This window comes from Scomber scombrus, chromosome 14 (assembly GCF_963691925.1).
Source record: "Scomber scombrus chromosome 14, fScoSco1.1, whole genome shotgun sequence".
In the NCBI taxonomy this organism is placed as follows: Eukaryota; Metazoa; Chordata; class Actinopteri; order Scombriformes; family Scombridae; genus Scomber; species Scomber scombrus.
In genome coordinates, this window is record NC_084983.1 from 12033169 (window position 1) to 12050962 (window position 17794).

Here is a 17794-nt window from a genome sequence, read left to right on the forward strand (position 1 = left end):
CAATATTATTTTCAACCTTATTTGTAATAGGTGGTCATGTGCTTTGAGAGAGGAAACTCAGTTGCATGCTTATAGTTCATGGTTTATTTCTATGGTAATCATTTATTAATTATCATATATATACATTCAATTAGATGTGCTTTCATATATGGCGGTCACTGTAAATGTAGGCCAACTTTTAGCATAATGTGTATTGCAATCATCATATGCCTTCAGAGAAACAGTGGTTCTTTGTTGATGGATATATCACATGTATATGTGTTAATACTATGGCCTTTGTTAATTTGATGATGGATCAGTGTCTTGTGATGTGTTACTATTAAGTTGTCAGCATATTTTTGTTGTCACAGCAATATGTTTCAAGATTTCTATAGGTTTAACTCCCCAGATGATGTGATGATTGACCAATGGATAAGAGCTTCTTTTGTCTAGTTTCTTAAAAAAAAACGCACCCTTGTGTCCCATCTTTGAGATGCTTGGAGATTCCCGTAATCTCCAAATTGTACAATATATTCATTATTTTAGACACCTGCAAGTGTTTTGTGTGCTTTGTGTAAGTTTCAGAGGAATTTGAGGCAGTTTTATGCGACAGTGCACACTGGAACCTCCATTTGTCTTTCCTTGAAAACTCTTCACACATCTGTTGCAGCGTGTCGCTGGTTAGATATTCTTGTTACACTGCTCTGGGTTCATTAAGGGAGTGGCAATATCGACGAGGCAGTATGTGGCATTAAGATTTGTCTTTGTCTTTTCTCTCCCCTCCAAATACTGTGGCAGAGCAACACATGATTTGGACAGAGAGGACTGACAGCCTTGCCTAGCACCCGGCCTCTGATCAGCCATCTCCACCAGCAAACTGAGGCTTGACCCGCACTTCATCACCAGCCACACAAGCATCTTCGTAACAAAACGTCATCTAACTGTGAGTACTGGACTGCCTCCGTTTTTTTTTTCTTCCCCTTATCGCTCAGTCAGAAATAACTTAGTTGGAAAGCATCGTGCTGAACACTAATACCATCACACTGCTTCTGCATGACATTTGAGATAAATCTTAAATAGTGTGTTACTGTCAAACATGGTTTTATTGTTAGTACCACTCTTATTATCTTATTTCTACTCCATGTGTGACTGCATTATGAATTATGAAGCAAAATAAATCCACATGTTCAAGTTTTTTTTTCATATATTTTATAGTAAAGTCATGTGCACTATGTTGTCAGAAATAATTATATTCATTATTCATAGACAGCCATTGTGTACACTAAATATCTAAAAAAAATATTTGTGCACTTTCCAACATCAAAATGAGAGTTTCCTTGCTTTTGAAGAAAAATGCTGCATTCAGTAGTCATTCAAATAAGGTCAACTGCTTTACTTAAATTCTACTCAAGCATGTTTATATGCCAAAGAAATTAATTTGACAGAAATCACCAAAACCTACAATTTGCACAATTCTTACACGTAATACATATCTCATTTAAATTTGAATTTTCATTTCTTTTAACATCTAACCTGGAAGAAAAGCTTCTTAAGTTTATCTTACACACTGATCAGCCGGGTCACATCTAGTGTATTCCTAGGATAGTTAGGAAGCGCCATCACAGTGAACACATGGCTAACAAAAGAGGCCTGTTGTCCTCTGAGCACAGTGCACCACCTAATGGTGTTTGGAGGAATTTCAGTAAATACACATACTGAGGAAAACTTGTAGTAATTAGTCGGGAACCATCTTAATTGTCTTTCACCATGGCAGTGTGGCATTTTTAAATGATGATTCAAAACACAAATTTAGGCTCAGATGTTAAATTATTTGTTTTTTATGAGATGGGTTTGAGGAAAACATTAGAATTACAAAATCTGTTCATCTTTTAAGAATCCCCCAATGAACATGTATTCATAATACTGTGACATGGTGTGTTTTCTAACATACAGCCAAAAAAGGGAATTTCCTTCTTTGTAAAAGAGCTTACTATATTATATAACATAGTGTATATTTAATTATTAAATTACAGTTGTATTACTCCTAATATCTGTAACAATGTAAACTAATAATAGAAATATATCGTTGTTATGTGTGTAAAAGAAACATTTAAAAACATCTAAATTCACTTCTTCATTTTAGGCATACAGATGTTGTCAATCCAGCAAAATAGTGAATATGAGTGTCAGAGTTTCTAAGTCAGGCATGTTGCTTCCTGCTTTCAGGTGACATCAGTTGCAAGGGGATGACCGAGCGCATTCATAACATCAATCTCCACAACTTCAGCAATTCTGTACTTGAGACCCTCAATGAGCAGCGCAACCGTGGGCACTTCTGTGACGTGACTGTTCGGATCCATGGAAGTATGCTGCGAGCTCACCGGTGCGTGCTGGCTGCTGGAAGCCCCTTCTTTCAGGACAAGCTGCTCTTGGGCTACAGCGACATTGAGATCCCTTCTGTGGTCTCAGTGCAATCCATCCAAAAGCTGATTGACTTTATGTACAGCGGGATCCTGCGGGTATCTCAGTCAGAGGCCCTGCAGATCCTAACTGCTGCCAGCATCCTACAGATCAAGACCGTCATAGATGAGTGTACCCGCATCGTGTCCCAGAATGTGGGCCTGGCTGGGCCCGGGGGGTTCCCTGTTATACCAGGAGATTCTGGTCAGGAAACACCCCGTGGCACACCAGAGTCCGGCACCTCCGGGCCCAGCAGCGACGCAGAGTCAGGTTATATGCAAGCAACATCACAGCAAAGCGTGGATCGTGCATACACATCACTGTACTCCTATTCTAACCTAGTGCAGAATGGCACCCGCGAGCGCCCTATTTACCTTAACCCTCTGTCAACAAATTACGATCCAACTCTCAGCACTCAGAAGGACCAGCAATCTCAAGATCCACCTTGGATGAACCGCATCCAGGAAAGATCTCAGCAGGTTGATCGCTTTATCACCACAGCAGAGTCCACTCACTGCCGCAAGCAACCCCGACCGGTACGCATTCAGACAGGAGGGATGCACATAAAGCAGGAGGCTGAAGATGAGTACACTTGCTATGATAATTTGGGGGACTGCCAAGACGACACTGACCAGACTGAGGGTGTAGAGAGTGAATCCAAGGTTGAAAGTTTTGACTCAGGGGTGAGCTCCTCCATCAGTACTGAGCCAGATGCTATGGAGCAGCAGCCGTACCTGACGGGCTTTGGCCGAGAGGGGGGCGGGGACGGGCAGCACGGGGATCCGGTACAGATAGAGGTCAATGACTCGTCCCCAGAGCAAGTGCACGACACAGAGGATGGGGACACATCCCACAGCACTAGTGACAGTAGCATGATGCAGCCCCTGCCAAACTCAGTCATGTCCCAGTCCCTGCCAAGTGCCACGCACTACATGCGCCAGGTAGAATCACACACCAGCAACCTGAGGATGCCGCTCACCGTGACCAGCAATTCTCAAGTGATGGGCACTGCTGGAAGCACCTTCCTGCCCACACTCTTTCCTACACAGCCGGCTAGAGACACCAAGCCTTTCCTTTACCTTCCTGGCCAGCAGCAACCCCAGTTCGTGGCAGTGCCGCCCCCTGCAATGCCATCATTCCCGAACCCGATGTCGGTACAGCAACCGCAAGCTCAGCAGCAACAGGCTGCAGGAGGAATTGGTCCGGGGGAAAAGAAGCCCTATGAATGCACTCTCTGCAGTAAAACCTTTACTGCAAAACAGAACTACGTCAAACACATGTTTGTCCATACTGGTAAGTCAAATGGTATGGCTCTTGTATGTAGTGCAAGGATAATTTATTTATTTTTTAAAGTTTGTAAGAAGGTTCCATTTTAAATTATATATAAACAGGTGTATTGTTTCTTCCTCAGAATACAGAAACAATAAAGTATATCCATGTTTGTTAATGCTGGCAACGTAACGATATAGAGCTACTCCCATACACATACTATACTCATACTATACTCTACATACTACATACTATATTAAAGTAATGCAGGTCTTTGAGGTAGTAATTAGGTATACCCGCTGATGTGAGTAAGCTCACTCAATTTGCTTTATCTGTAAATGATAGAGATATCCCACAATGCAATGCGCAGGAGCTGCTCACAACTGCAAATAATTCAGACAAATTGTGACAAATTTCCAGTCCTGTGTGGACGTCTGTTTCTTGTTATGGTAGCTGTCACAGAGATGACTGATTGGGTTCTGGTTAAAGTCGGGGGGCATACAAATCGACACAGAGTTTGACAACATTAAAAACACCAAGAACATCTCAGGAAAAAAAATAATTTCGCTTTTTCTTTCAATTCAATTGGCAGTTGATTTCAATTAACCTTAGTGACAATTAACTTTCATCAGTGTCCATCTTTATCTTTTCCTTCTAATTTAATTTAATTTGTTAAAACAGTATAAGATTAGCACAGAACAGAGAGTATTATAGTATGTTATTTGGACACAGCTCTTCCACTGCAACAGTCACACAGCTTTCTTCAAATAAAAAGCCAAAAGCTGTTTTTCTATTTAAACTTAAATACAAACTGATAAAAAACATCAAAAACGACATTCATTAGGCCATAGTGCAGGAAATTTCTTTGCCGTCATTTGTGTCTGACTTACTGAACAATGCAAGTTGACGGCTCACGCAGCACATCATTACACTGTGCAGCGCTCTCAGCACTGACAGCCGCATCAATCAGTAACTGAAATCATCATCACAGAAAGAAAGAATTAGATATCATATAATTAGATGATCTCATAAAAATTACCTACTTAAATAGCCATTTTTATTTATCAGAATCCATCACTTGGCCAGAACCACCTGTTATATGAAGGTTATTTAAAACCAAATGTCCTGTTTTACTCACATAATTATGCGGAGCAGAGTGATGACATACTGAGAAGAAAAAAGTCACTGATCAGTTAGCCCCCTAAATGTCCAATCACAGCCAATGACAGATTACACATCAGTTCTATTACATTATACACATGTGCAGCAGAGGGGATGGCTGCAATCAAAAAATCACTGAGATGGGCGCGCAGGTGGTTGAGTGGTTAGAGCGCATGCCACGTACGCAGTGGACCCCGGTTCGAATCCCGGCCGGCGGACCTTTACTGCATGTCACACCCCCCCTCTCTCTCCCATGTTTCCTGTCTGGCAACTATCAAATAAAGGTGTCTATGCCTGAAAAAAATCTTAAAAAAAAAAAAAAAAAAAATCACTGAGACAAGGGAGGCAGCTTTTCTACTGTACGAGTCACTGTATTTCCCTGATGAAGAGGCAGTTAATATGAAAGTGACCCTGACCCCTGACCTCTCAGTGGAGCAGGTCACGCAAAAATAAGTGATAAAGTATAAATATAATTTAATGGATTCATTTAATCAAAGCAGTTGGCTACATATTAATTCACTCAGCGCAGCACCACACAGTTGATACACAGGACTTAATTAAATTGCATGGTACACCTTGCTCATTCGCAATGTTATCCATCTCTTCTTCTACCTGTTAGTTTTACATAATTATTAATATGGTAATGTTTTACAGCCCATAATGCCAGAAGAGACAATTATGTAAAATGAGTTTACACCTTAACAAACTGGGAAAAATACTGTATATTAATTATTTGGTTCCTGATCATATGGGAATTAACACTATTGTGTATTATCACTTTTTCTCCCCCTTGTAACCCCACCTTTCTGTGTCTATGAAGTCATTACAACAGTTTTTACTTAAAATATCAGTTTTGTTACACTTTTGTAAAGTGTACATGTATCCAAAACCACATCAAAGCCACACGGTTGCCGTAGCATACAACACCTAGTGGAAACAGTGTAATAACAGGCTAGTACAGGTTAAAGTCATCCATCACCTTATCCCTTCAGGTCTCCAATGTTGCTCCACAAGTTTATGTCAGTTGAACTCACCACATTGTTTGTATAGGTAATCCACTGGCTGTGGCTTCCAGGAGCGTTTTAGCATAACATTTGACTGGGTTCAATTCTCAACTGCTGGCATGTTCATAATTATTGCCATTAATAAAACCAAGACACATGCCTTCAGTTTAGGTTTATGTGTTATTTCAGCTGCATGCACAATGGTGCAGATATTCATATTAAAAATGACCACAGCAACTGTAACATTTCAAGGAATGCCTTTATCAAGGTGGCAGTATGTGCAATAAGCATGTGCAACTAAACTAGCCATAGAAAAAGAAATAGATTCATAAGAACACGTTTTTTTTCCCCCTCGATGATGCCAATATGATATTATATAATATTATTTACATTTATCGTACTGCTAGGTCACCATTCAGTGATGATGCGCAACATGCTTGGAAATAATTTTTTGAATGAACGTTCAGAGCATCTGTGCTTGCACAGAGACCATATCTTCCATGTTTTTTTTAAACCTAATTCTAAAAATGTGTCTCCCTTTTTTTCTCTTTAATGCTTCTGTCTTGCATGTACATCCAGGTGAGAAGCCTCATCAGTGCAGCATCTGCTGGCGCTCGTTCTCCCTGAAGGATTACTTAATCAAACACATGGTGACACACACAGGGGTGCGGGCCTACCAGTGCAGCATCTGCAACAAGCGTTTCACCCAGAAGAGCTCTCTTAATGTCCACATGCGGCTGCACCGTGGAGAGAAGTCCTATGAGTGCTACATCTGCAAGAAGAAGTTCTCACACAAAACCCTGCTGGAGAGGCACATGGCCCTGCACACCACAGGTAGCGCCATCACAGGGTTGTCGGGGAGCGCAGGTACCCCAGGCCCAGTCTCCATTTCCATCCCTATGGCTGTCCCTGAGCCTGGAGCTGGAGTGGTGGCCCTCGCTATGCCAGTGAGTGGAGGTGCTGGAGTTGGGGCTGGGGTTGGAACAGGAGTGGGTGTAGCTGCAGAAGCGAGCTGCCAAGAAGGGACCACCTACGTGTGCTCCGTCTGCCCTGCCAAGTTCGACCAAATGGAGCACTTCAATGACCACATGCGAATGCATGTCTCCGATGGATAAGTACAAATAGATAAACTTCTTTCAAAAAGAATGACAAATAAAATGGCACTAGATTTTCCTTTTCTTATTTTGAGGTATGAAGAGTAATGAGTATAGACACTGGCACATTAAGTTTCCCAAAAAAAAAAAAAGATTTTTTTTTTCTGTTATTCTAAAAGAAAAAAAAAGATGGTGGCCTTAAGGCTTAGTAGTTTGATATTGATCTACTGGATGGATCCTAACTACAGGCCTCTAAATGTATGCTTTCCTAAAATACTGATTTATGTGTTGAACACTACCGAAAGGCCTACGAAAGAAACACATACACACAAACACACCTTTAGTGTAGATATGTCTGAGAGAATATACATGTGCATTAATGTTTGAGCGTCGCATGTGTCTGTCTGTTCGTCTGTGCAAGCCTGTGTGTGTGTGTGTGTGTGTGTGTGTGTGTGTGTGTGTGTGTGTGTGTGTGTGTGTGTACATTGCCATGAAACATAAATCATGGCAGTTGTGAACCCATACTGACCAGTTTGGAAACTATAGATGTCCAAGCTTACTGTGGTATAATTTACAACAACAATAACAAAAAAATCATCTGGGGTCGGGCTACATATTCCCTCTAAAATACTGATGGTCACAAGATTGCCTTCTTATGTAAAATAAAAAAAGGAGAGTAGTTAATTTGACACTGGGTTTTATTTATTCCTATGGTATTAAGGGATTATAATGCAGCTGTTGTCAAGGTACCAATTTCAATTATTTTACTGAGATGTAACTTCCCATTGTTGGTGATGGGGACAAATATTTCTCACATGTTTTATAATTATTGTCCATGCATTTTGATGGTTAAAATTAAGTTGACTAAATTAAGGGTGTGTTGATGAGACAATATTTGAGCAAAAATATGTTTCTTTTTTTCTGAAGTTTGGAGTTTAACTCATTTGCATACACTGCCACTAATATCTTAAAAAGACTGTTAAGGCTAGTAGACCTCTTCCATTTCAAAACATGAGAAAAAAAGAAAGATTCTTTTGCTGATGGGTTTTTTGAGCCTTTTACATTCACAGTTTATGGCAGGCTGGAACATGTGACTAAACTCTCTCCTTCATAATTGCTGCTCTTCAACTTGCACCTGACTGTTATGGGATGTAGATTTAAAAAAGACAAAAAAGGACTTGTCACTTCAACTATTGTTATTGAATAGCCTACACAGTTTTAATTTGATAATGGAATTATGTATTGGGGGTGGGGGGTTTAGGCTAGTTGTTGATTGGAACAGTGTTAAAGAGGGAGGAATTTAATTTGAATCAAATTTGAATTGGAAATAAATGCCATCCTGATCCGAGAATCCCTGTATAACCTGTTCATTACTATTGCAAAGCTATTTTAGCAGGTGGGAGCTGAATGCATTACTCTTTATGTACTGGCTCCCCCTGAAGGCTCAAATGGCATGCAACATTTTGAAAGGAAATACGGCCTCAAAGCAAAACAAGTAGCTCCATTGATATCACACTGTTTCATGATATACCACAAGTTGCAGATGGACTTTCTAGACAATAGTATACATTCCTGATTTTTCTAAAAAAAAAAAAAAAAGAACCTAGACACACATGTACAGAATAGATTCGGAAGCTAGTGTGCGCAAGTTGTCATCCATGCATCACATCACTTAAGGCTCATTTTTGATATTTGAATTGTTTGTTTTTTTTTAAAAATTGCTTTTCATCCAAAATAGGACACACATACGCACACACACGCACACACACGCACACACACACACAGACACACTTACACACACACACACACACTCGAACACACACCACACAAATGCAACTGCATTCTGAAGGATTTGCTCATTTATGTGAGCAAACACTTTTTGTAGTTGTATGGTTAAAAAGAATAACTAACTGCATACAGCGGTCTTAAAAAGACCCAGCTGTAGGTTTAAAAAAACAAAAAACAAAGTGCTACTTTGCACATTTTCTTAAAATGCCTGTGCTTAATATTTAATCATTTTCCTTAAATGAACTATGATTTCTTTTATTCAATTTCAAAGGAAAAAAAAACATTTTTTAAATCTTGATAAGTGGACTGCATTATTTTCTTGCATATATGTTGCACTGCTTAAACCAATAAGTGCACTACTGTTAACAGAGATATTATAGTTTTAGAAAAAAAAAGAGGATTTTTTTTTTAAATCTAACATTTGGTTGTAGAGTTCACATGTAATAGAATAGCTTTGTTTCAGTTATTCATTAAGTAATTCAGCGGTTCTTGGCTTTTGTTATTGCTTGCAGTTACCTACAGTATATACTCATGCCGTGTTAATGCAAGCATTTATTTTTATTTAAATTTGTACCATTACGTGTGCTCATCTATGTTTTAACCTTTTAATTCATTCTTTTATGGAGTCAGTTCCCTATAACAGTTATTCAATTGCATTTCTTTAGAAACAGACAGACTTTTCCTACAAGAACATCCAAGCCAAACAACATTAACAGTGAAACAACAACAGTAATAATAAACACAACTCCCGTCCAACTCCGTTGGCGGAGGTAATAATAATAGCTATTATTATATTATTAATAATAATACATTTATAATGTGTGTGTGTGTAACATAAATGATATACGTGTCCTAGAACAACTTTGTGTGGGTTTAAGGGTGTGGTGAGGTGATGGAATGCAGCTTCTTTGATATCTGTCTGTCAGTTGTACACAGTTGTGTCCCTTCCTTAGTGTTCGTATGTCTGTGAGTGTCTGTGTGTTGGTATATAGCCTAATCAAACAGTTGATAAGTGGAATATCTGAACTGTAGGGCTTCCTTTGCAATATGCAGCGCAGGTACTATGAAAAGCAGCTCTCCAAACCTATTGGGCTAATAAGGCACCTGTGACATTTGTTCGGAGATTTGACTCAAGCCTAGGTCAAGTACTGTTGACTTCATTGTGCCCGTGTAGAGAAGTAATGTCAAGCATTTAGATGCTGAATTTCATATAATTGCGACTAGATTTCAAATCCCTGTGGAGTCGGTTGAAGTGAGGTCAAGTGATGAACATACAGTATGAGACCCAGAAAGTTCCTGTATTCAGGTTTCTCCTCTGCTAAGAAAAAAAAAAATCAGTCACACGTGAAATATGCTGAAAAAAAGCGTGAGGTGAGTCCTCAGTAAAAGTAGCACATTATTTAACATTTGATCGGGCCTGTCTCCAAAGGTGTGCATATAAGCCTAAATTGTATGGTTCCTGTTTGTAGCTGTGGTTGCCAGGATGGCAATATTGCTGCATGCTAGTGCTATATTTGTCTCTACACAGCACGTGGAGGGTAATCTCTTGCCTTAACAGACAATGCACTAAATAGAATATGTAAGCAACTGCCGAGATCTCTTTCCAACAGTATTGCCACAAGTTTGGCACACAGCTCATGACGTTGGTGTTTGTTGTCTGTTCAGTACCAAGTTTAAACACTGCCAAAAATGAACATCATCACTTCTTTGAAAGCAAAGGCAGAGACATAAATTTCAGTGTAATGTGTGTATTCAGTAATCTAGCATTCCTTCATGGCACCTAAATTTTTGCATATTTTGTGTAAACACATATATCAAATGCACTATTGACTGTAGCTAGATGAGTACAACCAGCTTTGTGGTATCATTGGTCTAAATAGTAGGTTAAGTAGCTCGATGTTGGTTTTTTGAGATATTTGATTTCAGAATTACACTATCAACTGTTTCTCTATCATTTTGGATTTTTGTTTTTTTTCTTGGAATAACAAAAGTAGCCAATCTCAACGTTATCCGGATGAGGGCTAATAACTCGTCCCATCGTCAAGTTGACTTCTTGTATCATAAGGTGTTTGATAGCAGACCAGGCTCGGAAGGGGAAGAACCTTCTCTCCAGTGTGTCATAAACATGCTATAGCATACCCAGGCGTTTTTCCCCCCGTCCCCTTGTTGCATTAGCATCACATGCTCTTCACTGTCCATAGTTATATATTCCTTATACTGCTTCAGCTACTCGTGGTGGTGCTTAATTCTCTTTTCTCAGTGTTGCAAAAAAAGTTGATTAAAAATTGTTTTTTTCAGAAGCGTTGCAACATAATCCAGAAAATAAGTCCTTATCTCAATTGTGCTTCTTCTAGTTGTTAGTTTTTAAAAGAAAAAAAAGAGTCTAGACTTATGTTTGCAAAGTGTACGCGTATTTTCCAGAACAAAACATATTGAATCGTAGATAATAGCCTTGAGCCTGCAGCTGTTTGTATTGTGTTTCAAATATATTACTGTTCATGTTTTGTTTATCTTAGCATAGAGACAAAGAGTCTACAGTACATTGTTGTCCTTCTTGCAGTATGTTTAATTCATCGTTATACTTCTTTATTTCACACTTACTCTTGCTTTTTCTTTCCTGGTGATCATAGTGGTGTTGTTTATACATAGCTTCACGCGGCTGGATAAAGGATAGTCAGTTATTGAGTAATATTTCACAGTGTACTATATATATGCATACGGTATATACGCTTTGCATTGAGATGAAAACAAGGAAATGGTAAGATGGTGAGGGTCATGTTAAGTGAGGAACAGGTTCATTCTATTCTGATAAGCATGTGTCTGTCTTCTTGTTTGTCTTTCAGTCTGTCTCCACACATTTTAAGTCAGATTTTCTTTTTTTCAAAGCATGAATTAAGTCACAAAGTTAAGAATAGATTACAGAAAACACCGTTCAGATAATACTTTACTGCATTTTTTTTGTTGTCCTTCTACAGTACACATAAGAGTGAAATAGATCTTACAAATATACTATATATATATAAGAATCACCATCTTCACACAGATTAAGAATACATGTTCAGATAGTTTTAGTTTTCAGATAGAAAGACAAGTAATTGCAGCTACCTACAGTACCTTGTGGGATATAGGGAATATGCCTATCAAGTGCCTATCAGTACATACAGCAACTATACAGAATATTCATAGTTTTTCTCTCCTACGTTGCACATATACAGTATATACACAATGGTCTATTAGAAATATACTATTTATGCTATTACTGCTAAAACCTGGTGGTTGTGAGTGCATCCTAAGAGAACCCTTTAAAATACCTGAAATGTCCTATTCATAAACAGCAAAGGCTACATCTGTATTTTTATTTTACATTCATACTGTTTGGAGGATTCAAAGATATCAAATGCAATCACAATTTATATTTAAAAGGATATACAAATAGGTTTAGTAGGTTCAGATTGTAATGTGAAATCTTAACATTGAATGACCGTTTTCTTCTTTTACGTTGCTCGCTCTCACAGGTGTTTAGCATCTTGCACATGCCCTTTTTTAATTAATTTTTGCCATTTGCAAACAAGCCATATAATGGACTGTACTTTTTTTGGGGGGGGGGGGGGGGGCAGTAGCGCTTTGTGAACAGCAGAGGGAGCCACACATCAACTGGAAGAGCTGAAGTAGAGACGCTAAATGAAAACACAATCCTGTACAAAGCAAAAGATCTGGTTATTTATTGACTTTGTTGTTGGTAAATATTTCCAATCTTCAGATTATGATTACTTCTGTGAGTGAGGCAGATCACTTCCTGTGAATGAGGGAAAAGGATTTGAGAGCTGGCAGCTGCTTTAATATTGTACTATATATATTTATATATAGTAAAATACTATTTATATACATTTTACACATTGTACTGTTCAATGTTCAATATGTGTCCTTCGACCTTGGCGCCAGGCCCTCCCTTGTGCAAGCCAATGCCCAATTTCCCCTCAAAATGATCATTAACATTTTCTATCTTATCTTGCAGCCTTGTTGTTTATGTACAGCCTGGAAACTTTAAAGGGCAATCAGCGAGCAACTTGATAAAAGAAACTGGTCATTAAATGTTAGGCTGAGATTAGATTTTTTATAACCACTTATAAAACTCAAAATGAGATTACAAATTAAAAGTTTTGAATACAGATTACCACACAACATGCAAAATTATTATACAAATATATTTAAGTGGTTGCTTTGAGTTCGTGAAAACAAAGCTGAAAGAAAATATGGTAGAATAATAACCACAAATCAAGTTTCAGGACTCAGATGACTGAGTGGCTGTGAGATAAAAGGTTTGGGGTTGGCTTATTATTCTGTCCCTTGTGGACTAATTACCACAGTTTTCTCTCTAACCCTCTCCAGCCTTGTTAATGTGCCAAATTTAGGGGAAAAAGAAAAATCATACCACTAAATTTGATGCAAGACCCAAGCAGGAACAAAGCAATAAATAAACAAATAAGTAAAGAAGAAAACTTCTGTCACATCATTTATAACAACTAAACATACATCACACCAAAATGAAGTGATTGTCTTTCATTTTTGAATCTTTAAATCCTCCATGATACATAGTTTTCAAAATAAATAGGAGAAAACAGCTGTGATTAACAAACATTTCATACATCTTGTGTTCAAATGAAGCATTGATAATATAGGCAATGTGATATAGCTAGTCCCTGTCATCCAACCGTCACACAGTCAGCCTCTGTTCAGATTTTATCATCGTAACATCCAGATTCTAAGCTAAACTAAGCTATAACAACATCTAGATTATATATTCACTATGATGCTTCTGTCCGAACATGCAGTTATTACACTACCCTGATGAGGTTTTTAATAAAGCATCACCATCAGGTATCTATCATCTATCTATCAGTCCAAATGAAGCATGCAGTTCCTGTCTACACAGCTTTTTCTTTGGGGATTTCTTTGTTTTTGATGGAGCACCAACTATATTTTGAGTGTCCCTCGATAACAGGCTTTCAGTATCTATTATTTATCACGATGATGAGGAGACTTAGGCGGGATTTAGCCTCCGAAGACTAAACATTAAGCCTCTTTGTGTTCTCAGTCGCTGTAGTTCACGGCTTAGCTCAGCTCGATTACACAAAAAAAAGTGTGCAGCAGCAGCGTCACTGAAACATGCATTCCTGTCAAGTCCAGAACATTCCAGCTCCTATAGTCTGGCACTCATTTTCCACACTTAAACAAACCTAATTTTAAAGGTGGATTTCCAATGCTTAAATCATTTTACAGATCTGTTGGATGTTTGATCATGTAGTTGCAAACATCGCCCATTACATTTCACTCAAATAGATTGATTTTTTTTAAAGATCTCATCTTGCTGTTTATTCAAATTTTTTGCCATTATATCGCAAACCTCATGAGCGTAGAGCTTGTGTAGACTGATTCTAGAGACAACATGCACTATGCTGCCGCTCCGTTTCTCTATGGAGGTTTCTCTGTTGGCCTGCAGAGACGTAAAACATGTAAAACTAAGCCCAGCGACTTCTTCCCCATGACGTTGGCCACTGTCTCCGCCAACACGTAGTCTGCCATAAAGGACGTGCAGACACACACTAAATATTTTGGCACTGTCATGTTCCTAAAAGGGGGGCTGCAGGTGGTAAATTGTAAAAACAGGGGCCATGCTAATCATTAGACGTCAAATGGAAAAAAAAAAAAGCTGTTCTAGACAATGTTTGTTTTCACAAACCAAAGAAGAGGTTGAGATACTGTATGTTTTGTGGAGAAAATAAGTTTTCTTTTCTATGTGTGTGGGGTTCCTTCAATCGGGCTAGATTGCTACAGTTTTTTGTTTTTTTTGTTTTTTTTTGGGGGGGGGGGGGGGGGGGTTTCTTTGTTTCTCTTCTCATGGCAGGGTGCTTGTGAAAATGCATCTATGTTGTGTCACTTGATCACTATTGGTTGTTTATAGTTTTGTGGTTGTGTTCCTTTGCCTATTGTAGACCAAAATAGATTTTTTTATAAGAAATGCAACAAAAAATTAAAAATGAGTCCGACACGGTAGCTGTGATGTAAACTACCGCATGTTAAAACATAGATTTTTTTTTTTAAATGTTGCATTGTTCCTCTGAAACTAAACATAATACTCAATAATTCATCAGTTATTGTCTACTATATACACATTTAGCAAATATTCACCTTCACATTGGATTATATCTAAATACTTTGTTTGTTTTTGTTCTTTTGTGTTATCCCAGTTTTCTTCAGGCTGTCCCTAAAATACTAATCTGACATTGTGACTTAGAAATACAATTTTAGCCATTTATACTTGAGATGGACCAAGATGTTAAGTTTGCACATATTTGTAGGTTGTTTATGAAGCCAAAAAAAGAGAAAAGAAAAGAAAAGACAGAATCAAGATACACAACATTTAGTCTGAACAATTCAAGTCAAATCTAGCTGAGTGAATATTAGTCTTTCATGCGTCAGAGCCAGCCATCACTACACGATGAAAAACAAAACAAAACCAAACTGTAAGATGAATTTAAGGTGATTACAGTATATTTTTGTAAGCAGAATGTAAACCATTTGGCGAATTTGACTATTTTATGTCTTTAAGGTCTAATTCTAGGTGAAATCTGCTGTATATTTCTTGTCATCATGTGTGTTCAAAATAGGAAAGAATCAAATTACTGTAATTCATGCTAAAGTTTTGTACCTGAGCTGAAGACATAATTCCTCAAAGATTGACATTACGAATCAGAAATGACTTGTGCCCTGATATAAAGCAGCTTAGGTTTTTGTCATCTGGCTTTTCAGGCTTTTTTGCTGCCATATCTTGTATGTAGATGCTTTTGTAAAACATGCACTTGAGTTGAACTATGAGATGTGCTTATAAATATGTGTATATTTTGTTAGGCTTTTTGTTGCCTACATTAGCTTGCTATTTTATTATTTCCCTTAAAAAAATATACTTCTCCTTTATAGTTATGAACTTGGCAGAAGTGGAGCTGTTGTAGTAAAGGTAGTTAACATCACAACTAAGCAACCCTGAAATATATGCTGCAGTAATGTGTTTTCAGTTTGTTTTTGATAATTTATGCTCCAAGTTGGTTTGTATTTTATTATTATTATTATTATTATTATTGTTATGAAACAAGCTTGTTTGAAATGTATTGACTGCTGTTTTGAAATAGGGGATAAAGTTTTTCTTTTTTTTTCTTCTTTTTTTTAATGTATGTGCAAGGACGTTTTATAATATGATTTGTCAAACACTGGACTGGAGTGAGTTTTCCAACATTTCCAAGTTGAGAGATGTATTTGACAGACATAACTGCACAGATGACACCCGTTAGCACAGATGCGAGCTGGCAGACGAAGCACATCCTCCCAACAGCTGTACAGAGGGGGGAGGGGTGACTAACATGGCCGCCACTCTCCCGTTTTTTTTTTTCTTTTTCTTTTTCTTTTGTTTTTCTTTTTCTTTTTTCAAAATAGGACTCATGTAGAAGTTAAGACATTTCCTTTTGTGCTGATTCTTTGCATTCATTGGGTGATGGGTTATACATGATAGGAAAGTAATTATTAGGGTTTTCCTTCCAAATTGTTGCATGGCATCGACTGGTGACAGATTTTTCTTTTCTTTTTCTGAATTAAAAATTCTGTAAAATCATAAAGGGATACCACTTGACAGCTATCCAGTTATCAAAATCACCTGATATGTTGTTGCTATGGTAATGCAGATATAACAGTTGAGTCTCATTTACACCAATCCACCACTTCTCAAACCAGAAAAGAAATTTGCACTAGACTTATTTTGGTCTTCTTCTATCAAAAGCAATATAATTCACTCGAACCATAGCATGTGACGGTTGTCTGCCCACAGTGGGAATGCTGAGTAAATGTTGATATTTGACAATGTTTTTTGATTTGAACATTGTTTTTGTATTCAGAGGTACAGAATCAGTCGCCTTTTTAAATGCACACGACATCCACATATTGTTGTCCGTAGCAGGTTATTTTATTTTATTTTTTACCCCCGAGTATTAGTGTCCAGATTTGAGGGGCATTAAAACTGTTGTTTCCTCCTGTGATTGTTTTGGACAAATCAAGCAGCTCTTGTAGATATGAAGTGAGAGACGGGATGTATGAGGGAAGGAATCATTACCCATGAGTCAAATGTCGACGTGTCTTCATCACATACAACATTTAAAGATAAATACAAATACCAAAAGACAACCCTGCTGTCCACTGTCACGCCTTTCCCCTTAAAAACACTCGTCTTATATCTCTGCATATTTGGTCACTTTGAGTGCTTTTTTCTGGGATGTTACAAAAAAAATGCTTTAAAAGTGAAACAATAATCAAATACTTCTTGGAGGAAGAAGATTTTTTTTTTAAATAAATCCAAATGCACCTTTTGTCGTATAAACACAGCATCATTGGCTACGTATGTGTCCACCAAAATGTATCATACTTCATCCTTTTTCCGACGAGGTCATTCACAACCCGGAGTGATTCTAGACCTTGACGTTGTTATTTCGTCGATGGATAAGTGTACATTTTTCAATAATTCACCAACAGCAAAACTTCACCATTTTATCTGGACGTAGTAGCTTTTCCTGTTTTCACCGCTTTGTGGTGTTGTTGAAAGATGTTGCGGTTTGTCTAAATATGTTGCGTGTTAGAGGAAGCATAAGTATGTGCCTTCTTGTAATCTCCTTGGTGAGCTTGTTATTATTGAGAAGCTGAAGCCAGCCAATTGTGTTTGCACTAAAACCAAATTGCTTTTGTGATGTAGACTATTTAAGCAAGCTTGTTGCGTCACTTTAACCGTACAGTATGCATGAGGGTGAAATTGGTAAGTCTAGGGCTAGAGCTCTCATCTGTTGACCTGTAAACCAGTGCAGCTTAGAGGATCTTGTGAATATATCTTGGCTTAGTTTCGCATTCAGTTTTTTCAAATTCCATCTCCTTACTCATCAAGTTTGTCACTATTTCAATTGTAAAAAAAAAAGAAAAAAAAGGAAGAAAAAAAAAGGAAAAAAG

The 17794-nt window shown here is 37.9% G+C and overlaps 1 protein-coding gene across 2 annotated transcripts in view; it reads left to right on the forward strand.

The window, feature by feature from the left end:
• zbtb20 (zinc finger and BTB domain containing 20) overlaps nucleotides 1–17136 on the forward strand; it is a 33859-nt gene extending 16723 nt beyond the window's left edge. For both annotated transcript variants that reach the window (XM_062433444.1, XM_062433442.1), the window contains exons 2-4: nucleotides 778–922; nucleotides 2206–3732; nucleotides 6453–17136. In XM_062433444.1, the coding sequence (XP_062289428.1) occupies nucleotides 2226–3732; nucleotides 6453–6988 (2043 nt within the window). In that variant the 5' untranslated portion in view covers nucleotides 778–922; nucleotides 2206–2225 and the 3' untranslated portion in view covers nucleotides 6989–17136. The remainder of the gene's footprint in view (nucleotides 1–777; nucleotides 923–2205; nucleotides 3733–6452) is intronic.
• The last annotated feature ends 658 nt before the right edge of the window (nucleotides 17137–17794 follow it).